Source organism: Geotrypetes seraphini, chromosome 1, assembly GCF_902459505.1.
Source record: "Geotrypetes seraphini chromosome 1, aGeoSer1.1, whole genome shotgun sequence".
Classification (NCBI taxonomy): Eukaryota; Metazoa; Chordata; class Amphibia; order Gymnophiona; family Dermophiidae; genus Geotrypetes; species Geotrypetes seraphini.
In genome coordinates, this window is record NC_047084.1 from 319863735 (window position 1) to 319886332 (window position 22598).

At 47.1% G+C, this 22598-nt stretch overlaps 1 protein-coding gene across 1 annotated transcript in view; it reads left to right on the plus strand.

The window, feature by feature from the left end:
- Nucleotides 1–278: 278 nt before the first annotated feature.
- The window catches only part of UBE2D3 (ubiquitin conjugating enzyme E2 D3), a 177423-nt gene continuing 155103 nt past the window's right edge, over nt 279–22598 (plus strand). The window contains exon 1 of the mRNA XM_033956866.1: nt 279–1438. Coding sequence (XP_033812757.1) covers nt 1415–1438 — 24 coding nt within the window. The 5' untranslated portion in view covers nt 279–1414. The remainder of the gene's footprint in view (nt 1439–22598) is intronic.

Sequence of the window (22598 nt, forward strand, 5' to 3'; positions counted from 1 at the left end):
CTATCGCGCTAAACGCCTCCAAGCAATATCACGTTAGCCCCTATGAGTCACAGTGACGTAGCAACGCCACAACGCACGAGGGCTGGGGCTGATATTGGAAACTTCTCTTCTAGCCTTGACCCATCACTTCCCGCACGTTCTCCCGAGAACACAGGTGCGAGTTGAATGGGGCCAAATTCGCCGCCATCTGCGTGGTCAAGGCCAAACGGCCAACAACTAACCCCGCCTTTAGAGTCTGAATCTCGTCTCCTCGCGCAAGGTCACAGAACTCACTTCCACACCCCTGATTGGGCAATGTTTTAGTGACGTCAGTAACCTCTGCTTCCGAATTCTCGATGTTTCTCTCTGATAGCTTCGCGCCAGGCAGGTGCAGGTATCTTACGCTACTTCTGTGTTTTAACTTCCTCCCTTCTCGCGCCAATACTTAGACGAATTTACATTACAACAAAATACAGTACTGTATTGAGAGCTTACCCTCCCCCACTCTATTCTAACTCCTGAACCCAGCTGGTTCCGGTAACACCTCCCCGCCCACAGACTACTCGGGCAACTACGTCATCGTTTGCGAGACAGATTTAGATCGGCGGAAGGATATAGGGCGATACGAATTAAAATCTTGAATATTACTTAACAATATTAATACATTTATTTGTTTCTACAGTTTCCTCTATCGATCTGATAAGAATAACCTTAACCTTGTGGGGTATTATTATAACCACTGCAGTCGGGCTGAAAGGTAGTCGAGCGCAGTGCTGCGGCCAAAGGTGTAAGGGCGGTGGTGATGGTCAGAAAAAAAACTATCAGTGTAGAAGAGTGGCAAATGTAGGGGCGGAGCTAGCGCCATACGTATGTCCCCTCCGCAGTCGAATTACACATGCGCGTCCAATCCACCGCTGCTTTGCTAGGGGAAGTGAAGACTGGAAGAGTGTAAGTTCGAGGTCTGAAAAGGCGGAGCGCGAGTGCGCGCGGTGGCGGCTGAAACTCTGGTCTGTGCTTGATATAGCACGGGGCGGTTGGCGGCGAGGAACGCACGCGCCTCTGCCCCCTTCTCTCGAGCCGGCCGCCACCGACTGTTCGGTGCCGTCTTTTCCCTCTCTTTCTCTCCTTTCTCCCTCCTTCCCTTTTTCCTTCTTTTCTCCCCCTCCCCATCGATCCAACTGCTGCCGCGGGCTTCTCAACTACCTCCTTCCTACACCAAATGTAAACGTGTGGGTGACGACCGCTGAAAGAGGAGAGAAGGCGGCTCTTCAGCACTAACCGGCGACGTCTGCGTCCACGGAAGCAGTTGTCTCTGGGAGGAAGGAGGGAGGGGGGAACAGGAGCGCCCGAGGCCTACAGTCGGAGTAGGAGGAAGAAAGAAGTCTGCCCGCGGTGGTCGGGCTACAGTGATCACCGACACAGAGAGCAAAGGAGGATGGCGTTGAAACGTATTCACAAGGTAACAAACAGTTTTTCTTTATAAAAGTATGTTGCTAGCTTTTTAATAGCTGCACTTGGCGCTGTGAATGAGCGTGGCGAGGCCTAAGTACGTATGTGTGTGTAGTCTCTGGGCCTCCCGCCTGCTCCAGCGCGGCCTAGTGTAAAAAAAAGACAGAAAAAGAAACTAGGAGAGGGGAGGAGGGGTATAATCGGACTTTTTAAGCCCATCTTCCACTTGGTAACTCGTCGCACGCTGTAAGATGGCGGCGGGGCCGGATAGGTGTATGTACGGAGGGGTTCGCGGCGCATCCGTTTTGCGTTGTTTTTTTTTTTTTTTTTTTTAAATATTCTAATAACTTTTGAGTTGCCAGGTTGTAGCTCCTGCTTCAACCGGCTTCGGAGTGTCGTAGGTATTCCGGGCCCACGGGTCCGCCATTAGCAGGGCTGGGTGGAGGTTTACAGACTAATCCAAGAAGTATTTTGATGAGATCATGCGAAGCGCTTCACTTATTTATTGTCCTGAGAGGGCGGCACTTTTATTTTCAGTTTCAATTGACGTTTTGTGTCGTGAAAGGGGATTGGGAGCTAACAACTTTGGTAGTAATGCTTGACCAAGCTGGTTCTGCTCCACCATTTTCTTTACAACCCTACATTTTAGCTGCAGGTGTGGTATTATCTGTTAACATTCTGGCGCTATTCAGGCCATATACATCGTATGTGGAAAGATCTTTGTGACTTTTAGGTTGAGGCTGTAGTGTAAACCAGGCCTTTAACTTCATCACGCTTTAGGAGTTTAAGCAGATAATGTAGGTTTATAGTCTACTGACCAATGCTGCTCCTAAAGTGACTGACTAAATTTTTTTCAACGTTTTATAATTCGAATGCATTATCTTTATAACTTTTATAGTTTTAAACGTCTTTCACAAAATTGGGGTGCACTGTTAATAGAATGTGTAAATTATACAGGAGAACTTCAGACAGGTAATAAAGTGACTCTGTGCTAACCTGAAGCATGCAATTCTGTGTGAAGATGTTACTGCTCACAGATTAAGTACAGAAACTAGTCATCAAGGCCTCAATATCAACAGCGGTACTCTTCACTTGTCATATTACATTGTTAAAAATCAGGTGTACTCAATAACTTCCATGTTTGCATCGGGACAGGTTAGGTAATTTGGGTGGATGCTTGAGAATCTTTCTTTAAAATTAAATATCGATGGGTGAAACACACTTCACTGGCTCCCTTATTGCTTTTAAATCCAATTATGTATATAGAAAACCAAAAAACTTGGTACTCTACTAAGAAGAGTGATTAAAGAAAAACACATGAAAATCAAAAAGAATCAATCGAAGAAATGTAGTAATGAGATTTACACTCATGGAACATAAACACTTTGAACTCGGAAATATGCTCAGACAAGAATGCAAAGACAAGGAGCCAAAGCCCCAAGGGAATCGCCTCACCACCCAATCATCGCATATTGTGAAGTCAAGTGGAAAAACAAAACTCATTGATGCATTCTAGCATAAGTTTTTTTGCATATACTTTAAGCTGTTGCAAGTATAACACTTAGCTTGATCAAAGGTTCCGATGGGGCCCATTTCGATCCTGCATCAGGGAACCGAGTGGAGCATTCAGTAAACTCAAAAGTGGAGGTATCTCTGAAAGCATAAGTTAAAACACTTAATATTATCAAAAAGGTCATGCCTCTTAAAAACGATCACTTTACACTAATTCCAGGCAAAACAGGGTGGGCACCCACCAAAAATTTAAGTTCCATTCAAACACACAAGCCTTCTTCACTGATTTCTCAAAGGCCGAAAAACCGGCTATGATACAGATTTTAAAGACAGCTGACTGGCTGATGTCAGGGTGCTGGAAATGCAAAAAACGTAACACTTTTGAGAGTTTACTGAATACTCCATCCGGTTCCCTGATGCAGGATCAAAACGGGCTCCTTTGGAACCTTTGCTCAAGCTAAGTGTTATGCTTGCAACAGCTTAAAGTATAAGCAAAAAACCTTTTATGCTAGAATGCATCAGTGAGTTTTGTTTTTTACTTGACTTCACAATATGCGATGATTGGGTGGTGAGGCGATTCCCTTGGGGCTTTGGCTCCTTGTCTTTGCATTCGTGTCTCTGAGCATATTTCTGAGTTCAAAGTGTTTATGTTCCATGAGTATAAATCTCATTACTACATTTCTTTGAGTGATTCTTTTTGATTTTCCCTTATTGCTTTGGCATATATAGTACTGTATTACAAACTCCTATTACCAACTTACAAGTACAGTATGTTCATTCTGGCCCCTCAGTATCTCTCCTTATATGCCTCCCTGAGAACTCCATTCCTCGGATAAGTTGTTTTTCTGTACTCTCTCCATTGCCAATTCCAGCCTTTGCTCCTTTCATCTCGGTGCCCCATATGCCTAGAATGAACTAGTTTCAAGTTCATTGTTGCTTGATATGCTTCCTTCCTTGTTCAAAAGCAGGCTGAATCCCCACCTTTTTGAATGTCTTTAAACTCGTAACCCTTTGCTCATCACCCTAGCCATCAGTAAACCATTCCCCACTAGCTGTAACTGCTATCCTGGCATCCTGTTTGTCTTGATTAGACTGAACTCATTAGAGCAGGGATTGTTTCCATGATCCTGTACAGCAGTTCGTATGTGTGGTAGCGCTCTAGAAATAATAGTAGTAAAAAGGTTGATCATCCGAATTCAATATTAAATCCATCTGGAATTTGTGATCCATTTGCTTGTCAATTCTGACTTTTAGCTATTGATCTGGAGAGTCCATCCAGCCTTTGCCTACTGGGTTGCTATCACTTCACACTCTGGAAGTCAGAGCATGGGATTGAGGGGCTGAGAGCTGGATCCTGGAGTTGGTTGCAATAGCAGTTTTCAATGGCTATTCCGAGTCTGTGCAATGGTTCCTTCAGCTTGACAGCCCCAGAGCAAAAATTGGATCCTAAGCACATCAAGCATGGGGATCTGCAAGAACCCCTTATACCCTAGTGGCTTTTAATGGAAAGCATAGGATTCAGAGACTCTGATGTTACATGTTTTCATAGAGGTGACTTTTTCAGTGGTCTTCACTAATATTAGTGACACATGCATAAAACGGAAAAAAATCCTTTTCAAATTCAGACCCAGAAACTAAAAGTATTAACGTACACACAACTCTTAAGATACCACTCTTGCACACAGTACAACACAAGAGAAATAAAGAAATGCATTTCTTCCTGAACAGTCCAAAATATAAAAATAGTTTTTAAAATTTACATATTTCAATCACTAAATTGAAAATAAAAACATTCGTCTTTATCTGGTGATTATTTTTCTGATCATCTTGTTTCCTCTCTGTGCTCTTAACTCTTTCCAGGGCTACCTTATGCATTTTCTATTTATTTCCTTTCCACTTCTTACATCTTCAGCACTGATTTCATATTCAGCCTTCTTTATTTTTCTGCCTCCATCTCAAATTTAATCTGCATTTCCATCTCTTCTCCTCTATTCATATGCAGTAGCTCCTTCCTCTCCTCCCCCAATTAGCATGCTCTCCCTTCTCCTTCCCTCCCCACCACCCCCAGGTCAACCAGATACCCTCCCATTTAGCAGCTTGCCCTTCATTTTAAAAATTAACTGTTCCAGGGGGGCCCCGTAGGCTGGGATGTCCTTCTCCCCACTCAGTTCAAAGCCCTCTTCACCTGTAAAAATGGAAGGAGGCTGCTAGTGTAGCAGCAGTTTTATAGCACAGTCTCTTCGGCGCTGTTCTCTGCTGTGGACTGCCCAAGCAAAATTGAGAAGCTGCACTAGATGAGATGGGAGCATACCATGGCAGAGGAACGGCACAAGAGGCTAACGCTGCCTACAGCCTCTTCAGAGAATTGCTGTGCCGGCAGCCTCTTTCCATTTTTACAGGTGAGGGTGGTTATTGCATTTAAAATGATGGCTTTTCAGAAGGCAATGATCAGGTTGTCTCTTGATGGCTTGCCACCTTACTGTTCAAAGCTAGAACAGTAGGTGTTTTGAATGGCATATGTGCCGTGGGTGGCTCTTTCTTGATCTAGAAGCCTACAATGTTGTACCAAAGTTTGCAAATATCAAGATAGAGGCTAGCCAGTGAAAGCGTAGCTTTCAAAATATTATGTTCTCTAATCTTTATAAATATTGATGACATTGAAGTGGCCCATTTCTATTCTGAAATAAAAAGGAATAGATTTAAATGTTTGGGATTGAGCATAATTCAGTTGGATGAGTTATTGGTGGGGAAGCAGGGCAGGAAGATTTCAGGCCAGTTTCCCTATTGCCATCTAGTTAACGCATAGCCTAGATTCCAACTGTGTGCTTCTCCATAGTACAGGTCTCCCTTATTCATGCTAAAGAGGATCAGTGCTTAAATCTTAACCCCCCCCACCCGATTACCATGGCACTTGCCTCAAAAGTGGTGTTACTACTCTTGGAAAAAGATCCCTTGCCTTCTGGTCTAGCATTGGGTGTCTCAGACTTAAATGGTGTTAAAATAAGAAGGTTCTAATAACTGCAAACATGTTGTCAGTTGACTGGGCTTGGGGGAATGAGTGGTTGGAGTCTGGTGGTAAAGCTGTTTGAAGAATAAAGATTTGTTAGACTGACTACTCAAGGTTAATATGGAGGATGACTGGGTGGGCACCTGAGCTAAGGTAGAAGCAAGGAATTTATCTGTTCTAAGGGAATAGGTGGTTGGCTACATAACATTAAGTGCCTAATCTAGTCATTTTACAGTAGGCATTGTATGGAAAAATGACCCATTAAAGATGTGTAAACCCCCACTGCTTCAGTGGGGAATGGCACTTGAAAGCTTCCCCTTTTCCGATTTATGAGCTCTTAGGCGTTCCAACTCTATGGCCTTACTGCCTGTGTGACGAGCTAGGGCATGTGTAGATATAATTTATACTTTTATATCAAATAACAGTGGTTAAGGATATCTTTCAAAAATTAAATTTTAGTGTGGTTCTTCATATTTAAAAAAAGAGGGTGTTTTTTTTTTGGGGGGGGTTGCCCATCAGATTCCTTCTGTTCACCTAGGGCAGACATGGGCAACTCCGGTCCTCGAGGGTCCAATCGGGTTTTCAGGATTTGCATGAGATCTATTTGCATGCACTGCTTTCAATGCATATTCATTGGGAAAATCCTAAAAACCCAATTGGATTTTGACCTCGAGGACCGGAGTTGCCCATGTCTGACCTAGGGCTTAAAGCACAGTCTAGCAGTTGCTAAAAGAGGGATCAAAAGGTTATCTGAATAGTAGCTAAGACTCCTTGACCCAGATGCTCAAAACCAAATGCTTGCACTAGGAGTGATAGCACTGGAATTGCACACATGCCCAAACTCTCCAGTGCATGTGTTAATCAGCACAAATTATATTTAAATGCATTAAAATGGATTCAAATCAGATTATGCTGGGCCACAACGTTTTTTTTTTTTTTTTTTGGGGGGGGGGATAAGGGAGTATGGATGTTAGGCCTGTGGTGGGGAGAGAGGAGGGGACATGGATGCTGAATTGAAAGTTGGAGGGGGGGAGAGAGAGGAGGGGACGGATGCTGAATTGAGAGTTGGAGGGGACATGGAGGCTTAACTCTTGGAGGGGGTTGGGAGAGATGCCAGACAGTGGGGAGTAGGGAAGGAATTTCAGGGTGCAAGCGAGAGAGGTGGTGGGTAGGATGAGGGGACATGAATGTTGTACCTGCAAGTGGGAGTGGGGGATGGTAGAGGACGAGTGACCAAGACCAAAAAGGGTATGGGAAGGAAGGAAGAGATTATTAGCCAAGGGAGAGATGCCAGACTTGGGTGCCAAGGAGGGGAGTCTGTGTGAAGTGAGGGAACTGAGGAGGCTGGAACTTGAGAAGGGAAAAGGCAGGAAGAAATTTCAGGATTCAGAATAATTCTACACAAAATATTACAAATAAAGTTTGTAGAATTTTTGAAAGTGTGTGCAAAATTGTGCAGAATACTGCCAGGAGTAAGACATGCAACATAGTGCAGCAATGAATGGATACCAGTGCAGTATTTGGTAAATTGCGTAATTTCATACTTAAAACTTTTTCAGTTTACAAAACCTTTAGTGGTTTAAATTTTTTCTTAAGCAGAATTAAATCAGTTGTGTAATGTCTGGTGTTGGGAGGAACTTAAGTTCTGAGCATGCACATCCTTCATGTGTCCAAGTTTGTTTTTTTTCCCCCTATTTTGCTGAACAATGAGAAAACAAAACTGACCTAGCAAATTGGTTTGAAGGCTTTTCCTATTCAACTGTCTTCTCATTTTTAAGTTTATTTTTGTTGCTGCTTCATGTTGGGTCATGGTCCTGATTGAGTAAAGAAGACTGACTTTTAATAAAAGGCCACATTTAATTCCAGAAGATGTCTAAGGCCTAGTTATTGCCAGGGAGCTCTTGGCTGCAGATGTCCTGGAAATGGTACCATTATCTGCTCCAGAATAACTCCTGACAATAAAGATTATCTGTGCAGAAGTTAATGGGCTACAGTCTAATAGTTGATCTTGAATATATGTTGCCTCCAATCTGTCATACGTTGACTACACGGCACTGAAGAAAGACTGTTCTGGTGTAGAGCAAGGACTTTTGCCACCATTGGTACCAAAATCCACAAGAACACAAAATCTGTCACACCCAGACATCCTACATCTTCTGCCTGTGCAAGACAAATAGGTTTGATAGGGCAGCCTCTTAAATTCTTTATACCAGCTTTTGGTCCAGGCTCAGTTCATTATGCTATCTGCAAAAGAAATCTGATTTAAGTATTAATTTCAGCTGATATTTCTTTATCAACAGCAGCAGATGAATCCAGAGACTAGTGGGATAATACAGATCTACCAGCAGGTGGAGATAGAACTGATTAAGAGGTGGTCTCATTGGTTGGTTAGTATTCTTTATCTCCCAGCAGGTGACGGTTGCTTTTCTACTAGCTCCTGAATTCTGGCTGGAATATTATTTCTTCTTCTGTTGAGAATTTTCTCTTCAGGTAGATAGGGGTGTTTGGCTGAGCGAAGCCAACTTTGGGAGTTACACCTGGGTCCCCCCCAGGTCCCTACTCCACCCTCCTCTCCAGTGGATTGGGGATTATTCCTGGTCCCCTATTTTTCTTCTTCCCCCCAAAAAAAATTGGGGCCAGAGTGATGTTGCTGGACAGTACTTTCCTGTCAGTTCCAGTCTGCAACTACTAGCAATGGTGTAGTCGGGTGAGATAAATTTTCTTTTCTAGCTTCTTTGCACTTGGTTGTTGGGTCTGCCAGTTTGGTTACTGGGGTTTCATTGAAACACGGTTATGTTTGGTTGACTGCCGTTTTTGGGTTGCTCGGCGGTTTGTTTTGTGAGGAATGGTGGCAGAGGCAGTTAAAAGGTGTTCCCGCTGTGGGAAGTCGCGAACACCATTGGGCCTCTTCGGCGGGTTGCGCAGGCGCAGTGGGGGATGAGGGTCAGATCGCGCCTAAGGTGTCTATCATTTCCTGCGCGGTTGAAGTCCAGCCTACTTCTGCACTCGCGGCTGCTTCCGTTTCACTTCAGTGCACGTCGGTGGCTGCGCCAGCATTCAGCTATTTTCCTTTGTGGGGCCGGTTTCTGGGCAGGAGAAGATTCTTTCGATGCCGGCACAATCTAATCAGGTGGCATTTTCCCTGGTGTTTGTTATGTTGGTGCATAAAGCATTTTTAATGCAGAACTCTCAGCCTGCACAGCAACGGGAGTGTAATTTGGACCAGTTTTCAGTGCTTCAGGCCAGTAGACCTCCTCTGGAGTCTCGGGCAGCAAAAAGGCGCAGAGTGGCGCCTTTGGACGGAGGTGCCCCTCCATCAGGCTTCGCCTTATCTCTTGCTCTTCTGGAATTTCTGGAGGATGGTGATTTGACAGATTTAGAGTTTGAGGATGCGCTGGCTAGGGAGGTGGATGATCCTACAGTGCTCCATCTTTTTTTCATAGGGAGGAATTGCCATCTTATTTTCAAGGTGCTGCAAGGCCTTAATATCTCTCAGCAGGATCCACAAGCAACAGGATCAGCTAATCTTATGGCGGGCATGAAAAAGCCTTTCTGGTCCACGAAGCGATGCATGAGCTTATTTCTGCTCAATGGGACATGCCAGAGGCTGGTCTCTGTGTAGCCAGTTGTATCCTGTATCTCAGGACGAGCTGGACGAATTTAAGAACCCCAGGGTGGACGCTTTTGTGGCTGCGGTTACCAAAAAGACTACATTGCCGATTGAGGGTGGTATAGTGCTCAAAGACATTCAGGATAGGAAGATTGAATCTTCACTTAAGCTGTCCTTTAAAGTTGCGGCAGTTACCTTGCAAGCAGCGGTGTGCAGTTCCTATGCGGCACGGGCTTGTCTGCAGTGAGCGCAAGATATGGCAGATAAAATGGTGGACGGGGATTTCTGTTCCATCCGACTTTCCAGATATGGAAACGGGTCTAGCATATGTGGCGGACGCCCTCTATGATATTATTTGTGCTTCGGTGAAACAAATGTCTTTCTGTTTCTTGAAGACTGTTGTGGCTCCATCACTGGTCGGCGGATGCGGCTTCCAAGCTTAGACTCGTGAGGCTTCCTTTTAAGGGTTGTTTGTTATTTGGGGATGATTTAGAAAAATTGGTAAAATTTTGGTGATACCAAAACGCAGAGGTTGCCGGAAGATAAGCCTAAAGCCCCTTTGAAGATTGTGTCTGCCAGAAATCATTTCAGGGATGTTAAGAGAGATAACAGGGCTCCCCCCTATCCCCCATCCTATTCAACATTTACCTTGCCTCACTAGGTAAACTCCTACACAACCTAAATCTCAAATTCTTCATTTATGCAGACGATATCACAATAACCATTCCATTAACCAACTTTTCACAAGAACTACTCGACCACATCTCAAACACTCTCAACCAGATAGAACTCTGGATGCTTTCATTCAGACTGAAATTAAACCCAGACAAAACAAAATTTTTTCTAGCCTCCCCCAAAGATAAAATTAAGGAAACCACAATTCAACTAAAAGGAAAGACCTTCCCCCTTGATCCGACCATAAAAATTCTGGGAGTCACGCTGGACAAAAACTTATCTCTAGATAACCATACCGACCTCATAATTAGGAAAAGCTTCTCGGTACTTTGGAAACTTCGCACCATAAAAAAACACTTCTATGACAATGCATTCCGCCTACTTGTACAATCCTCCATCCTCAGCATCCTCGACTATTGCAATATCATCTACCTTAACGCCACTAAGAAAACTACCAGGAGACTAAAAACAGTCCAAAATACCGCGGTGCGCCTCATCTTTGGCCTAAAGAAATGGGAACATGTCACCCCTTTCTATCACCAACTACACTGGCTACCATTTGAATCTAGAATTCTTTTTAAATTTGCATGCTTCTGCTACAAATCGGTTAACGGCTCCTCCCCAAGTTACATAAACACACACTTTAACCTCTACTGCAGCAACAGGACATCACGGAGAACTCAATTGTTCGCCTTCCCTTCGCCTAAACACTGCCCTCTCAAAAGATTCCTGGATAGAACTTTTGCCTTCCAAGCAGCCAAGTCGAACCCATGGCTAGCTCAGATGATACTCGAGGCCCCCACTTACCTATCATTCAGAAAACTACTAAAAACGTACCTTTTCAGCAAACACGACCCTTAATAACCCATTCACCTCACATGACACTTACCCCACCGCTGCCCCCTTCCTCCTTCACCAGTCCCTCCCTCCCCCACTCTCTACCTCCCCTACCTTGCTCGGTCAAACCTGCAATTTCTGTAATATTGATGTAAACCTGCCCTCTTTGCAGACAGTTAAGAATCGCTGTAACTTCACGGCTGACTGCGGCAAATCACTGTAATTTATCGTAATTCAGCCTGCAATTTTCTGTCAAAAATTCTTCTAATTATGCTGTAAATCTTCTTCTAATTTTGTAAACCTACTTCCAATTTTGTTGTAAATCTGCTATTCAATGCTGTAAATCTGCTTCTAATTTTGTAAACCTACCTCTAATTTTGTTGTAAATCTGCTATTCAATGCAGATCATTTGCTAATTGATGTAAACCGCCTAGAACTCACTGGGTATGGCGGTATATAAGAATAAAGAATAATAATAATAATAATAATAAGCCTGGAAAGCCATCCTTTCCACCATCTTACGGTTCTTCCTATAATTCTAAGCCTAGGTTTCCACAAAAGAATTCCTTTCATTCTACAAAACCCCAAACTGCCCAACCAGCCCGGACCCTGGCCTTGTGTAATTCCCAAAGATGGGAGGTTGGCTCCCTCTGTCGTGGCCATTGGGAGTCAGCTGTCTTCCTTTCTGGTGGAGTGGGCCAAGAAGTTTACAAATTAGATTTTTCCTCTCCCATCACAGATTCTTTCTTGGTCTCCCCTTGTACAGGGGCTGTCAAGAGAGAATCAGTATGGTGCACCCTTCAGTTCTTTTGGAGATTGGAGCCGTAATTCCAGTTCTTCCGGCAGAAAGGGGGCAGAAAGGTATTCCATTTACTTTGTAGTGCCCAAAAAGGGCCAGTCTCAGATCTCAAGAAGGTCAACCGCTTTCTTCGAGTCAGGCATTTCCGGATGGAAACAGTGAGGTCGGTCATAGCGGCTGTTCAGTCGGGGGAATTCCTTATGGCTCTTGACCTCAAGGAAGCTTATTTGCACATTCCCATATGGCCACCACATCAGAAATATCTTCGCTTTGCAATCCTGGGCCAGCACTATCAGTTTCGAGCCATGCTGTTTGGCCTAGCCACAGCTCCACGGACGTTCTCAAAGGTCATGGTTATTGTGGTGGCTTTCCTTCACCAGGAAGGGATTCGAGTACATCCTCACTTGGATGACTGGTTGATCAGGGTGTCTTCCAGACAGGACAGTTTGTCAGTGGCCCAAAGGGTGATCTCTCTTCTTCAATCCTTAGGGTAGGTCATCAATTTTCCGAAGAGCCCTCATTGGAACATCTGGGAGTGCTGTTTGACATGAAGGTGGGGAAAGAGTTTCTTCCCAAAGACCGAGAGGAGACAATACAGTCTCAAGTTTGCCTACTTCTACAGTCGCCCAGACCGAGAGTGTGAGATTATGTGCAAGTTCTAGGCTCAATGATGGCAACGCTGGAAGTTGTGCCTTGGGCGTGCTTTCACATGAGACCAATGAAGCAATCACTTCTCTCTCGGTGGTCCCCGGTGTCTCAGGATTACAATCGTCTACAATGGATGCCTCCAGAACACTCAGCATGACTTGGTGGCTCAGCGATCTCAATCTGTTCAAAGGCATGCCTCTGGCGACTCCGGCATGGATGATAGTTACCACGGATGCCAGTCTGTTGGGTTGGGGGGCTCACTGCCTTCAATCCTCAGCGCAGGGAGTCTGGTCTCCAGAGGAAGCTCAGTGGCCCATCAATCTTCTAGAATTGAGAGCGACCAGGCTCGTGCTTCAAGCGTTCCAGACCATGGTTCAGGGCCAACCGAGGGTTTTTTTTGGACAGTGTCAACAGCAATGGCATGTATCAACAGGCAGGGCGGTACTCGAAGTCCTCAGTTGGCAAACGAAGCAATGCTTCTCCTTCATCTTCATCTACTCTCGGCGGCTCACATTGTAGGTCAGGCCAATGTTCAGGCGGGCTTCCTCAGCAGAAATCTTCAAGATCCGAGAGAATGGGAACTCTCTAATCAGGCGTTCAACCTCATAGTGAAAAGGTGGGGGTCTCCCGGACATAGACCTCATGGCCTTGGTGAAAAATGCAAAGCTTCCTCGATTCTTCAGCAGATGCAGGGAGCAGGCATCGAAGTGGGTCGACACGTTAGCTCTTGCATGGCCTCAGAGTTCTCTCTTATGTGTTTCCTCCTTGGCTGATGATAGGTTGTGTGTTACATCGCATAACTCAGTTTTCAGGCACGGTGATTCTGGTGGCTTTGGATTGGCTGCATCATCCATACTATGCAGACCTGATACATCTGTCAATGGGGGATTGGTTGGCATTTCCGGTGACTCCAGATTTACTCACCCAGGGTCCAATCAACCTGGAAAATCCATCCCGCTTTGGTCTTATGGCCTGGCTCTTGAAAGGTCATGGCTGAGACATAGAGGATATTCCGAACAGGTTATTTCCACTCTTCAAGTAAAAAAAGAGATCTACCTCTGCCTCGTATGCTCGGGTCTGGAGGGTTTTCGATTCTTGGTGTGCTACTCAGGGTCTGTTGCCCTTCCAGGCTTCTCTCTCTACCATTCTTTTCTTCAAGATGGAGTAACCAAGGAATTGGCATATAATTCTCTTAAAGTTCAAGTGGCCGCTATTGCTTGTTATAGAGGCCGAGTGGTTCGTTCTTCCCTAGCATCACAACCTGATGTTCGATTTCTCAAAGGGGTGCAACATATTCGTCCCTCTGTTAAAAAGATCTTTCCGGAGTGGAGTCTTAAAGTAGTTCTTGGGGCGTTGCAGAAGTCTCCATTTGAGCCTTTGTCAAAAGCAACTCTGAAGGATGTGATGTTGAAAGCAATTTTTCTTATCACAATGGCTTCAGCCAGGCAGGTGTCGGAGTTGTAGGCGTTACCTTGTAGAGATCCTTTTTTGAGAATTTCAAATTCAGGTGTGTCGGTTAGGACCGTACCATCGTTTCATTCTAAAGTGGTCTCAACCTTTCATGTGAACCAGTCTCTTCCTTCTAGCCTTCCGGAAGGAGGACTGGGGGGAGCAATTTTATTCTCTGCATTTCCTAGATGTACATATGATTCTCCTACATTATCTCCAGATAACTAACAATTTTAGACTTTCCGATCACCTCTTTGTGTTTGCGGGCCGCAACAAGGGTATGGCAGCGTCCAAAGCTTCCATTGCTCGATGTATCAACCATTGCTTCTGCTTACTTGATATCAGGTAAGCGGTTGCCGGACAAGCTTCATGCTCATTCCACTAGAGTGATGTCTACTTCTTGGGCAAAGTCCGGAGGTTTTTCTTTGGAGGAGATTTGCCGTGCGGTTACTTGGTCTTCTCTGAATACTTTTTCTAAGCATTACCGGTTAGATGTGGCGGTGCTTCGGTTATTGTGGAGGCGGTGTTCGCTTCCCATCTGGATTGAGAATTGCTTTGCTACATCCCACTAATCTCTGGATTCATTTGCTGCTGTTGATAAGAAAGGAATAATTATGTTCTTACCTGTTAATTTTCTTTCCTTTAGACGCAGCAGTTGAATCCAGAGCCCCATCCTTTCTGGCTATTTGATCGCTGTTTGTATTTTGCGAGTTTCAGAAGTTTTATAGTTGGTAGTTGTATTCTCTATTTTTATATTTGCAATTTGTTATGGGAAAGTTTTTTACATGTTAACCATATTGCTTGGGCAAGGAGCAATATTGAAGAAACAGAGCGTGCCACCTATTAATCGGTTCTCTATCTCTACCTGCTGGTAGATGTGTATTATCCCACCAGTCTCTGGATTCATCTGCTACGTCTAAAGGAAAGAAAATTAACAGGTAACATAATTTTTCCTTATCAGGCAGCACTATCTTGGAACACGAATCTTATAGAAATCAAAAGAAGGTATCTATTTGCAACTCATTTAAACAAAAGAAAACAACTTAGTAGATAAACATGATTTTTTTTTTTTTCTATTAAATGTTAGTTCTGACAATGTCAAGCTTCTTATATCTGTATTGTAATTCACACTAGGTGTTGAAGGATAGTAGCATAGCTAAATATCTTCTAATGAATTGCAATTCTGACTTCCTTGTTATCAACAGCAGAGGAACCCACCCATATGGGTTATGTCCATCTACCACTATATTTGGAAAAAGAAACCCCCGAGGGTTAATAAACATGTTTTGTTTTAATTAGTCAAGAGGAATGGGGTTCTTAATTTTCAGCAGTGCTTCCTACCTTCATGTTTCACATTGGATTAAATATGTTTAAACAGTGGGTATGGTTGGAGCAGAGCTTGATCTCGGAGGTGCCCCTCTGGGCTCTTAATTAGAGCACGAATAGCCTTAATTTTACAGAGGGTGAACTTCATTCTGAAGACCCCAATCCAAACTTGGCTTAATATACAGGAACACATATGTTTCTTGAGAGAAAATACTTTGCCCAAACAGCAATCTTGTATACCCCTGAATTGGATACTAATCTCTCCTGTGTAGTACATGTGGGCTGGGCAAAGATCAAGATAATCATAATACACTTTGAACCAACTTTGGTCAGATGAACAGATGGTAACCTGAAAATTTTTCCAGGAGTAGTATGGGTTGCCCGCAATTAACTACTAGGAAACTAATCGGGGGAGGGGGGGGGAAGGTGAACTGGAATTACCTGAAACATTCTTGGAACAGACTTTGAGTAGGTGTTCTTCAACCTTTTTACACCTATGGACCAGCAGAAATAAAATAATTATTTTGTGGACCAGCAAACTATTAAGACTGAAATAAAAAAAACCCTCTGCAAGTTTGGTCCTCGTAAACCATCTGATCCCATCCACACAAGCCTCTGATAGTTATGGTTTTATATTCAACATATTTTATTAACGTATAAAAAAATATTCTGTATATTTGTCATTTTATAAATACAAATAGAGTAAGGAGCAACAAAACCCCTCTCTCCCCCTTCACGTATATCCCCTCTACTATCAAGAAAACTGAATAAGTTAAATTATTACAGAATGCTGCACAGAAATATGTTAACAGAATACCACATTCACACAGGACAGGAATAATGTTAGGGGAGTACAACTATGACAACTGCCCCCTGCTCAGAGAGAGCCCTAAGCCAGATGGATGCTAAAGAAGCACCTGGATTTTGCAGTCCCCAGTTATGTCTAACACCAGCTCTAACAGGATACATATTTCAAATCTGATATATTCTAATTACAAAATAGAAATAAAATTATTTTTATCCCAGGACAAGCAGGCAGCATATTCTCACATGTGGGTGACGTCATCTACGGAGCCCCAGCGCGGACAGCTTTTCAAGCAAACTTGATTGAAGTTTCAAGCTTGCTATGCTGCACCAAGCATGTGCATGCCTTCCTGCCCACTAGAGGGCGCATCCTCACCTCGTGGTCCTCAGTTCAGTTTTTTCCACGGAGCCAGAAGCCCTGTGGAATTTGTGCTCCGTGCCTTTTGCCTTCTGACACCGCGGCTGGGTTTGTTTTCTCGGTCGCTGTGCTTGGTTTATTGTTTTTGTTCGTTAGTGTGTTCGAAATCGTCCAAAAAAAAAAAAAAAAAAAGTTTTTCGTTCCGACTCCGGGGGCTCCCGGTAGCCGCGGCCACGTGACCTCAATTGTTCCCGGCCGTTTTTCGTGTTCATGTCCCGTCCTTTAACGGGCTTTAAAAAGTGCACCCGGTGTGATCGGCTGCTTTCCATCACCGATCCGCACCGGTGGTGCCTTGTTTGCCTGGGTGCGGATCACTCGACTGATTCCTGCATTCGGTGCTCGACCTTTCAGCCTCGAGCACTCCGCCGTCGGCGCGCACGCATGGCGGAGCTCTTTAGTGTTGACCCTGCGGCGGGGAAGGCCTCGACGTCGGCCTCGGCCCTGGCTTTGACCTCGGCCTCGACTCCCTCGACCTCGCCGCGGAGACCTTCGTCGAAGCCTGCCTCCTCGACCCCGAAGTCCACTGTGGGTAAGTCCTCACTTCCTTCTACTCCAGGGTCTTCAAAGAAGCCATCCTCGGGCTCCTCGACGGGGGCGGGGGGGTCGTCCTCGGCCCCTCCCCGGGCGTCGAAGTCGGGTGCTCCAAGGGAATACTCCTCGCCGAGGTCGCCCTCGAGAGAGCACCCACCGTCTTCGGACATGCCATCTATGATGGCTGTACTGGTCTTCCAGGACATGCCCAAACGTCCTCGGGGGGGGGGGGGTCTCCGTGGAGGCGCGGTCGCTCCTCGCCGACCCGGGAGACGCAGCACCTCGGGGTTTCGGAACTCCGCCTTGATAATCCGAGGCTTGTGCGTTCCCCTGCAGGGAGGGGATCCAGGGACTCCTCGAGGAGGAGGGGGTGGACCTCGGTGCCTCAGACCCCGGGGACGTCCCCGAGGGGCTCCTCGGGTCGTCGGAGTCCCTTGGTGCAGTTTCCTGGGGTTCAGAGTCTGGCACCGGGCGGGAACCCAGATACTCACGGGAGGCTTCTCCGTCCTTCATGGCGGCAGGAGCCTCGCGCTCCTCTTCCCCACCCTCGAGGCCCTCTTCATTCTTGAGGTTCGTGGTGGATATGGGGAAGGCCTTGGACATCGACCTGTTTTCGGGGTCTCAATATACTAAGGACTTTTTGGAGGAACAGGATTTGCCCTCTCCTCAGCGGGAAGCTCCGTGCTTGCCTTTGCACAAGATCCTCCATCATACGTTCTTGCGCAATTTGGAGTCCCCCTATGCGGTCACGGCTGTCCCTTCGAAGATAGAATCGAAGTACCGCACGGTTCCCTCTAAGGGCTTTGAGAAGGCGCAATTGTCCCACCAATCTTTGCTGGTGGAATCCTCGTTGAAGAAATCCCAGCCTTCTCGCATCTCTGCAGCGGTTCTGCCCGGGCGTGAGGGGCGGACGCTAGATAAGTTTGGGCGCCGCCTCTACCACAATTCTATGATGGCCAATAGAGTGCTCAACTACGCCTTCGCCTTTTCTGCGGCGACTAGTCAAATCTATGCCCCATTATCATGGGGTCCTGCCTGACTCCCATAAGGAGGACTTTAGTGTGCTTATTGACACTTTGTCCCAGCTGCGTCTCTTCCTGTTTCATGCAGTCTACGACGCCTTTGAGTTGTCGTCCCGGGTCTGCGCCTTTGCCGTGGCCATGCGCCGTCTTGCGTGGCTGCGCATTGTCGATATGGACCCGAATTTACAAGAACGCCTGGCAAATTTGACGTGCGTGGGGTCGGAGCTGTTTGAGTCCCTGGAAGCGGCTACCAAGCGCCTGTCCGATCATGAGCGCTCCTTTGCCTCGTTGGTCCGCCCCAAGGCCAAGGTGGCCACTCCGAGGCCTTACCGGCCTCCCCCACGGCGCTACCCTCAAAAGTCCACGCCGGCTTTTTCTAAGCCTCCTCCTTGGCGACCCCCTCAGCAGGCCAGGGCGTCCCACCAGAAGCCTCAGGCGCAAGCGGCGTCCAAACTGGCGCCGTCTTTTTGACGCTCTGAGCGGATGGGGGCGGGCCCCCTCTGCGCTGTCGCCGTCCCCGCTTCCAATCGGGGGCCGGCTACGAGCTTTCCATTCGACTTGGACTCAGATCACGTCTGATGCTTGGGTGCTCCGTGTCATCTCGGAGGGTTACTCCCTCAACTTCAAGGAGGCTCCTCCGGACAGCCCTCCCGGCGCGTGTCCTTTCAACCGGACACAACTTCCCCTTCTCCTCTCGGAGGCCAGGGCCTTGTTGAGTCTCCGGGCAGTCGAGCGGGTGCCCCCAACCAACGGGGTCAGGGGTTTTACTCCCATTATTTTTTGGTCCCGAAAAAGACCGGGGACTTGCACCCCATTTTGGACCTCCAGAGGCTCAACAAGTTCCTTGTCCGGGAGAAGTTCCGTATGTTGTCGCTTCCGGTCCTGTACCTACTGTTGGAGGAAGGGGATTGGATGTGCTCCCTGGACCTGAAGGAAGCTTATACACATGTTACGGTGCATCCAGCTTTCCGCAAGTTTCTACGGTTCCAGGTGGGGGAGTTGCACCTTCAATACCGGGTCCTCCCCTTTGGCTTGGCTTCATCCCCTCATGTCTTCACGAAGTGCATGGTAGTTGTCGCGGCGGCCCTGCGATCTCAGGGTCTGCAGGTCTTTCCCTACCTGGACGATTGGCTGATCAAGGCCCCTTCCAGGGAGGGGGTTATCTCAGCAACCCGACAGACTATCATCTTCCTTCAACGTCTGGGGTTCGAAGTGAACTTTCCCAAGTCTCAGTTGTGCCCGGCTCAATCCCTTCAGTTTATCGGGGCCGTGCTGGACACGGTTTGCCTCCGTTCGTTCATCCCCCCTCCTCGGTTGGAAGCCCTGCTTCGACTGAGCCGCCAGATTGCGCTGCAGCCCTCTGTATCAGCTCAGAGTCTGATGATTCTGCTCGGCCACATGGCGTCGACAGTTCATGTCATGCCGTTCGCCCGCTTGCACCTGAGGCTTCCTCAGTGGACCCTGGCCTCCCAGTGGCGTCAGGATCGGGACCTGGTCTCCAGTCCTGTAACAGTGACTCCTTCCTTGAGACGCTCGCTCCGTTGGTGGACCAACTCTTCCAATCTTTCCGGGGGTTTGCTCTTTCTCGTCCCTCCACATCGCAAGGTCCTGACCACAGACTCTTCGGAGTACACGTGGGGGGCCCATCTCGACGGTCTGCGGACTCAAGGTCTATAGTCGGCGGCGGACCGTCTTTGTCACATCAATGTGTTGGAGCTTCGTGCTATTTTTCTGGCTGCTCGCGCGTTCTGCCACCTGCTGCACGATCAGGTAGTCCTTGTGCGGACGGACAACCAAGTGGCAATGTACCGGGAAGCCCTGCGCCTTTGGGAATGGGCGGTCTCCCAGAACATCTTCCTCCGGGCGGTTTACATTCAGGGAGAGAGGAACTGTCTGGCCGACAAACTCAGTCGTCTTCTACAGCCGCACGAGTGGTCGCTAAACTCCCGAGTTCTGCACGAGGTCTTCGACCGCTGGGGGACTCCTCATGTGGATCTGTTTGCCTCCCCGGAGACTCACAAACTGCCCCTCTATTGTTCTTGGATGTACTCACCGGACCGTCTTGAGGCCGATGCCTTTCTTCTCGACTGGGGAGGGAGGTTCCTGTATGCATTTCCTCCTTTCCCTCTGATCTTGAGAACGTTGGTACATCTCAAATCGACCAGAGCCACTATGATTCTCATTGCGCCTTGTTGGCCTCGTCAGCACTGGCTCTCCCTGCTTCTTCAACTCAGTGTCAGGGAGCCTCTGCTACTGCCTGTTTTTCCCTCTCTGCTGTCTCAGAGTCGGGGGTCACTGTTGCATCCCAATCTTCAGTCCTTACATCTGACGGCTTGGTTCCTTTCCCCTTGACTTCGCTTCCCGTTTCTCAGTCTGTACGGGACGTGTTGGAAGCCTCGCGTAAGGTTTCGACTCGGCTTTGTTATTCTCAGAAATGGACAAGATTTTCCTCCTGGTGTTCCTCGCACCATCTGGATCCGAGTTCGGTCCCGGTGTCTTCGGTTCTGGAATATTTGTTGCATTTGTCACAGTCTGGGCTGAAGACTACTTCCATTCGGGTGCATCTCAGTGCTATTGCTGCTTTCCATCGGCATCTCGAGGGTTGGTCTCTCTTCATCCTCTGGTTGCTCGTTTCATGAGGGGACTTGTGAATGTTTATCCTCCTCTGAAACCTCCTCCTGTAGTTTGGGATCTTAATGTGGTTTTGGCTCAACTGATGAAGCCTTCTTTTGAGCCTATTGACAAATCTCATCTTAGGTTTCTCACTTGGAAAGTGATCTTTTTGCTTGCGCTCACGTCCGCTCGTCGGATTAGTGAGCTGCAAGCTTTGGTTGTGGACCCGCCTTTTACTGTGTTCCATCATGACAAGGTGGTTCTTCGCACTCATCCTAAATTTTTACCTAAAGTTGTGTCTGATTTCCACCTCAATCAGTCCATTGTTCTTCCGGTGCTTTTTCCGAAGCCCCACTCTCATCCTGGCGAGGTGGCGCTTCACACGCTTGACTGTAAGAGGGCGTTGGCCTTTTATCTTCAGCGCACTAAGTCTCATCGGAAGGTTCCTCAATTGTTTTTGTCCTTCGATCCTAATCGGTTGGGACGTCCTGTTTCCAAGCGCACCTTGTCCAACTGGTTAGCTGCTTGTATCTCTTTTTGCTACGCTCAGGCTGGTCTCACGCTCCATGGTCGAGTCACGGGGCATAAGGTCCGAGCTATGGCAGCTTCTGTGGCTTTTCTCCGGTCTACACCGGTCGAGGACATCTGTAAGGCTGCCACTTGGTCTTCGGTTCATACTTTCACCTCCCATTACTGTCTGGATACGTTGTCCAGAAGCGACGGCTGGTTTGGCCAGTTGGTTTTGCGTAACCTGTTTTCCTAAATTGCCATCCTCCCACCTGCCCTTTTTTAGTTGGCTTGGAGGTCACCCACATGTGAGAATATGCTGTCTGCTTGTCCTGGGATAAAGCACAGTTACTTACCGTAACAGGTATTATCCAGGGACAGCAGGCAGATATTCTCACAACCCGCCCTCCTCCCCGGGGATGGCTTCTTTGCTGGCTATGGAACTGAGGAACACGAGGTGAGGATGCGCCCTCTAGTAGGCAGGAAGGCATGCACATGCGTGGTGCAGCATAGCAAGCTTGAAACTTCAATCAAGTTTGCTTGAAAAGCTGTCCGCGCTGGGGCTCCGTAGATGACGTCACCCACATGTGAGAATATCTGCCTGCTGTCCCTGGATAACACCTGTTACAGTAAGTAACTGTGCTTTTTCTACCCTTTGTCCCTGGTTTCTGCTTGCATCGTCTTTCACTTTCTTCCTTTCAGCATCTGCCCCCCTCTCTTCAATCCAGCGTCTGCCCCCCTCTCTTCAATCCAGCGTCTGGCCCTTCCCAGCATCACTCTCTTTCTCATTTCTCTCCCTTTTCCCTCATCTGATCTCTCCATTCCACCCTGACCCTTCTAATCTCCCTGACAGCAGTTTCCTTCCTTTTTTCTCCTCCCCTGTCCAGCAGTACCCCTTCTCCCTTCCCTCCTTCCCTCTCCAGCAAATCTTTCCTCTCTAGCCTAGCGGCAGCTCACTATGTGCTTTTAAATTCGCCACACAGCTGCCACTAGCCTCATGAAACCGCAGCTAAACTAATGCTAGTGGCAGCTGTGTGGCGAATTTAAAAGCACACAATGAGGTGGCAGCTGACTTGCAACTTCCTGCTGCCTTCGGGACTCCTGCCTTCATCTTGTCTTCCCACTCCCGGACAAGCAATGGCAGCTCTATATGCTTTTAGCTTCACCACACAGCTGCCGTTAGCAGTAGTTTAGCCATGGTTTCATGAGGCAGCCTCGGGGCCTTTGCTAGGCAAGGCCGCTTCAATGTTGTGAGGCGGGCCGGCCTAGCAAAGACCCTGAGGCTACTTGATGAAACAGCAGCTAAACTAATGCTAGCGGAACTTATGCTAATGGCAGCTGTGTGGTGAAGTTAAAAGCACACATTGAGGTGCCAACGTCGGCTGACTTGCAACTTCCTCCTGCCTTCACAT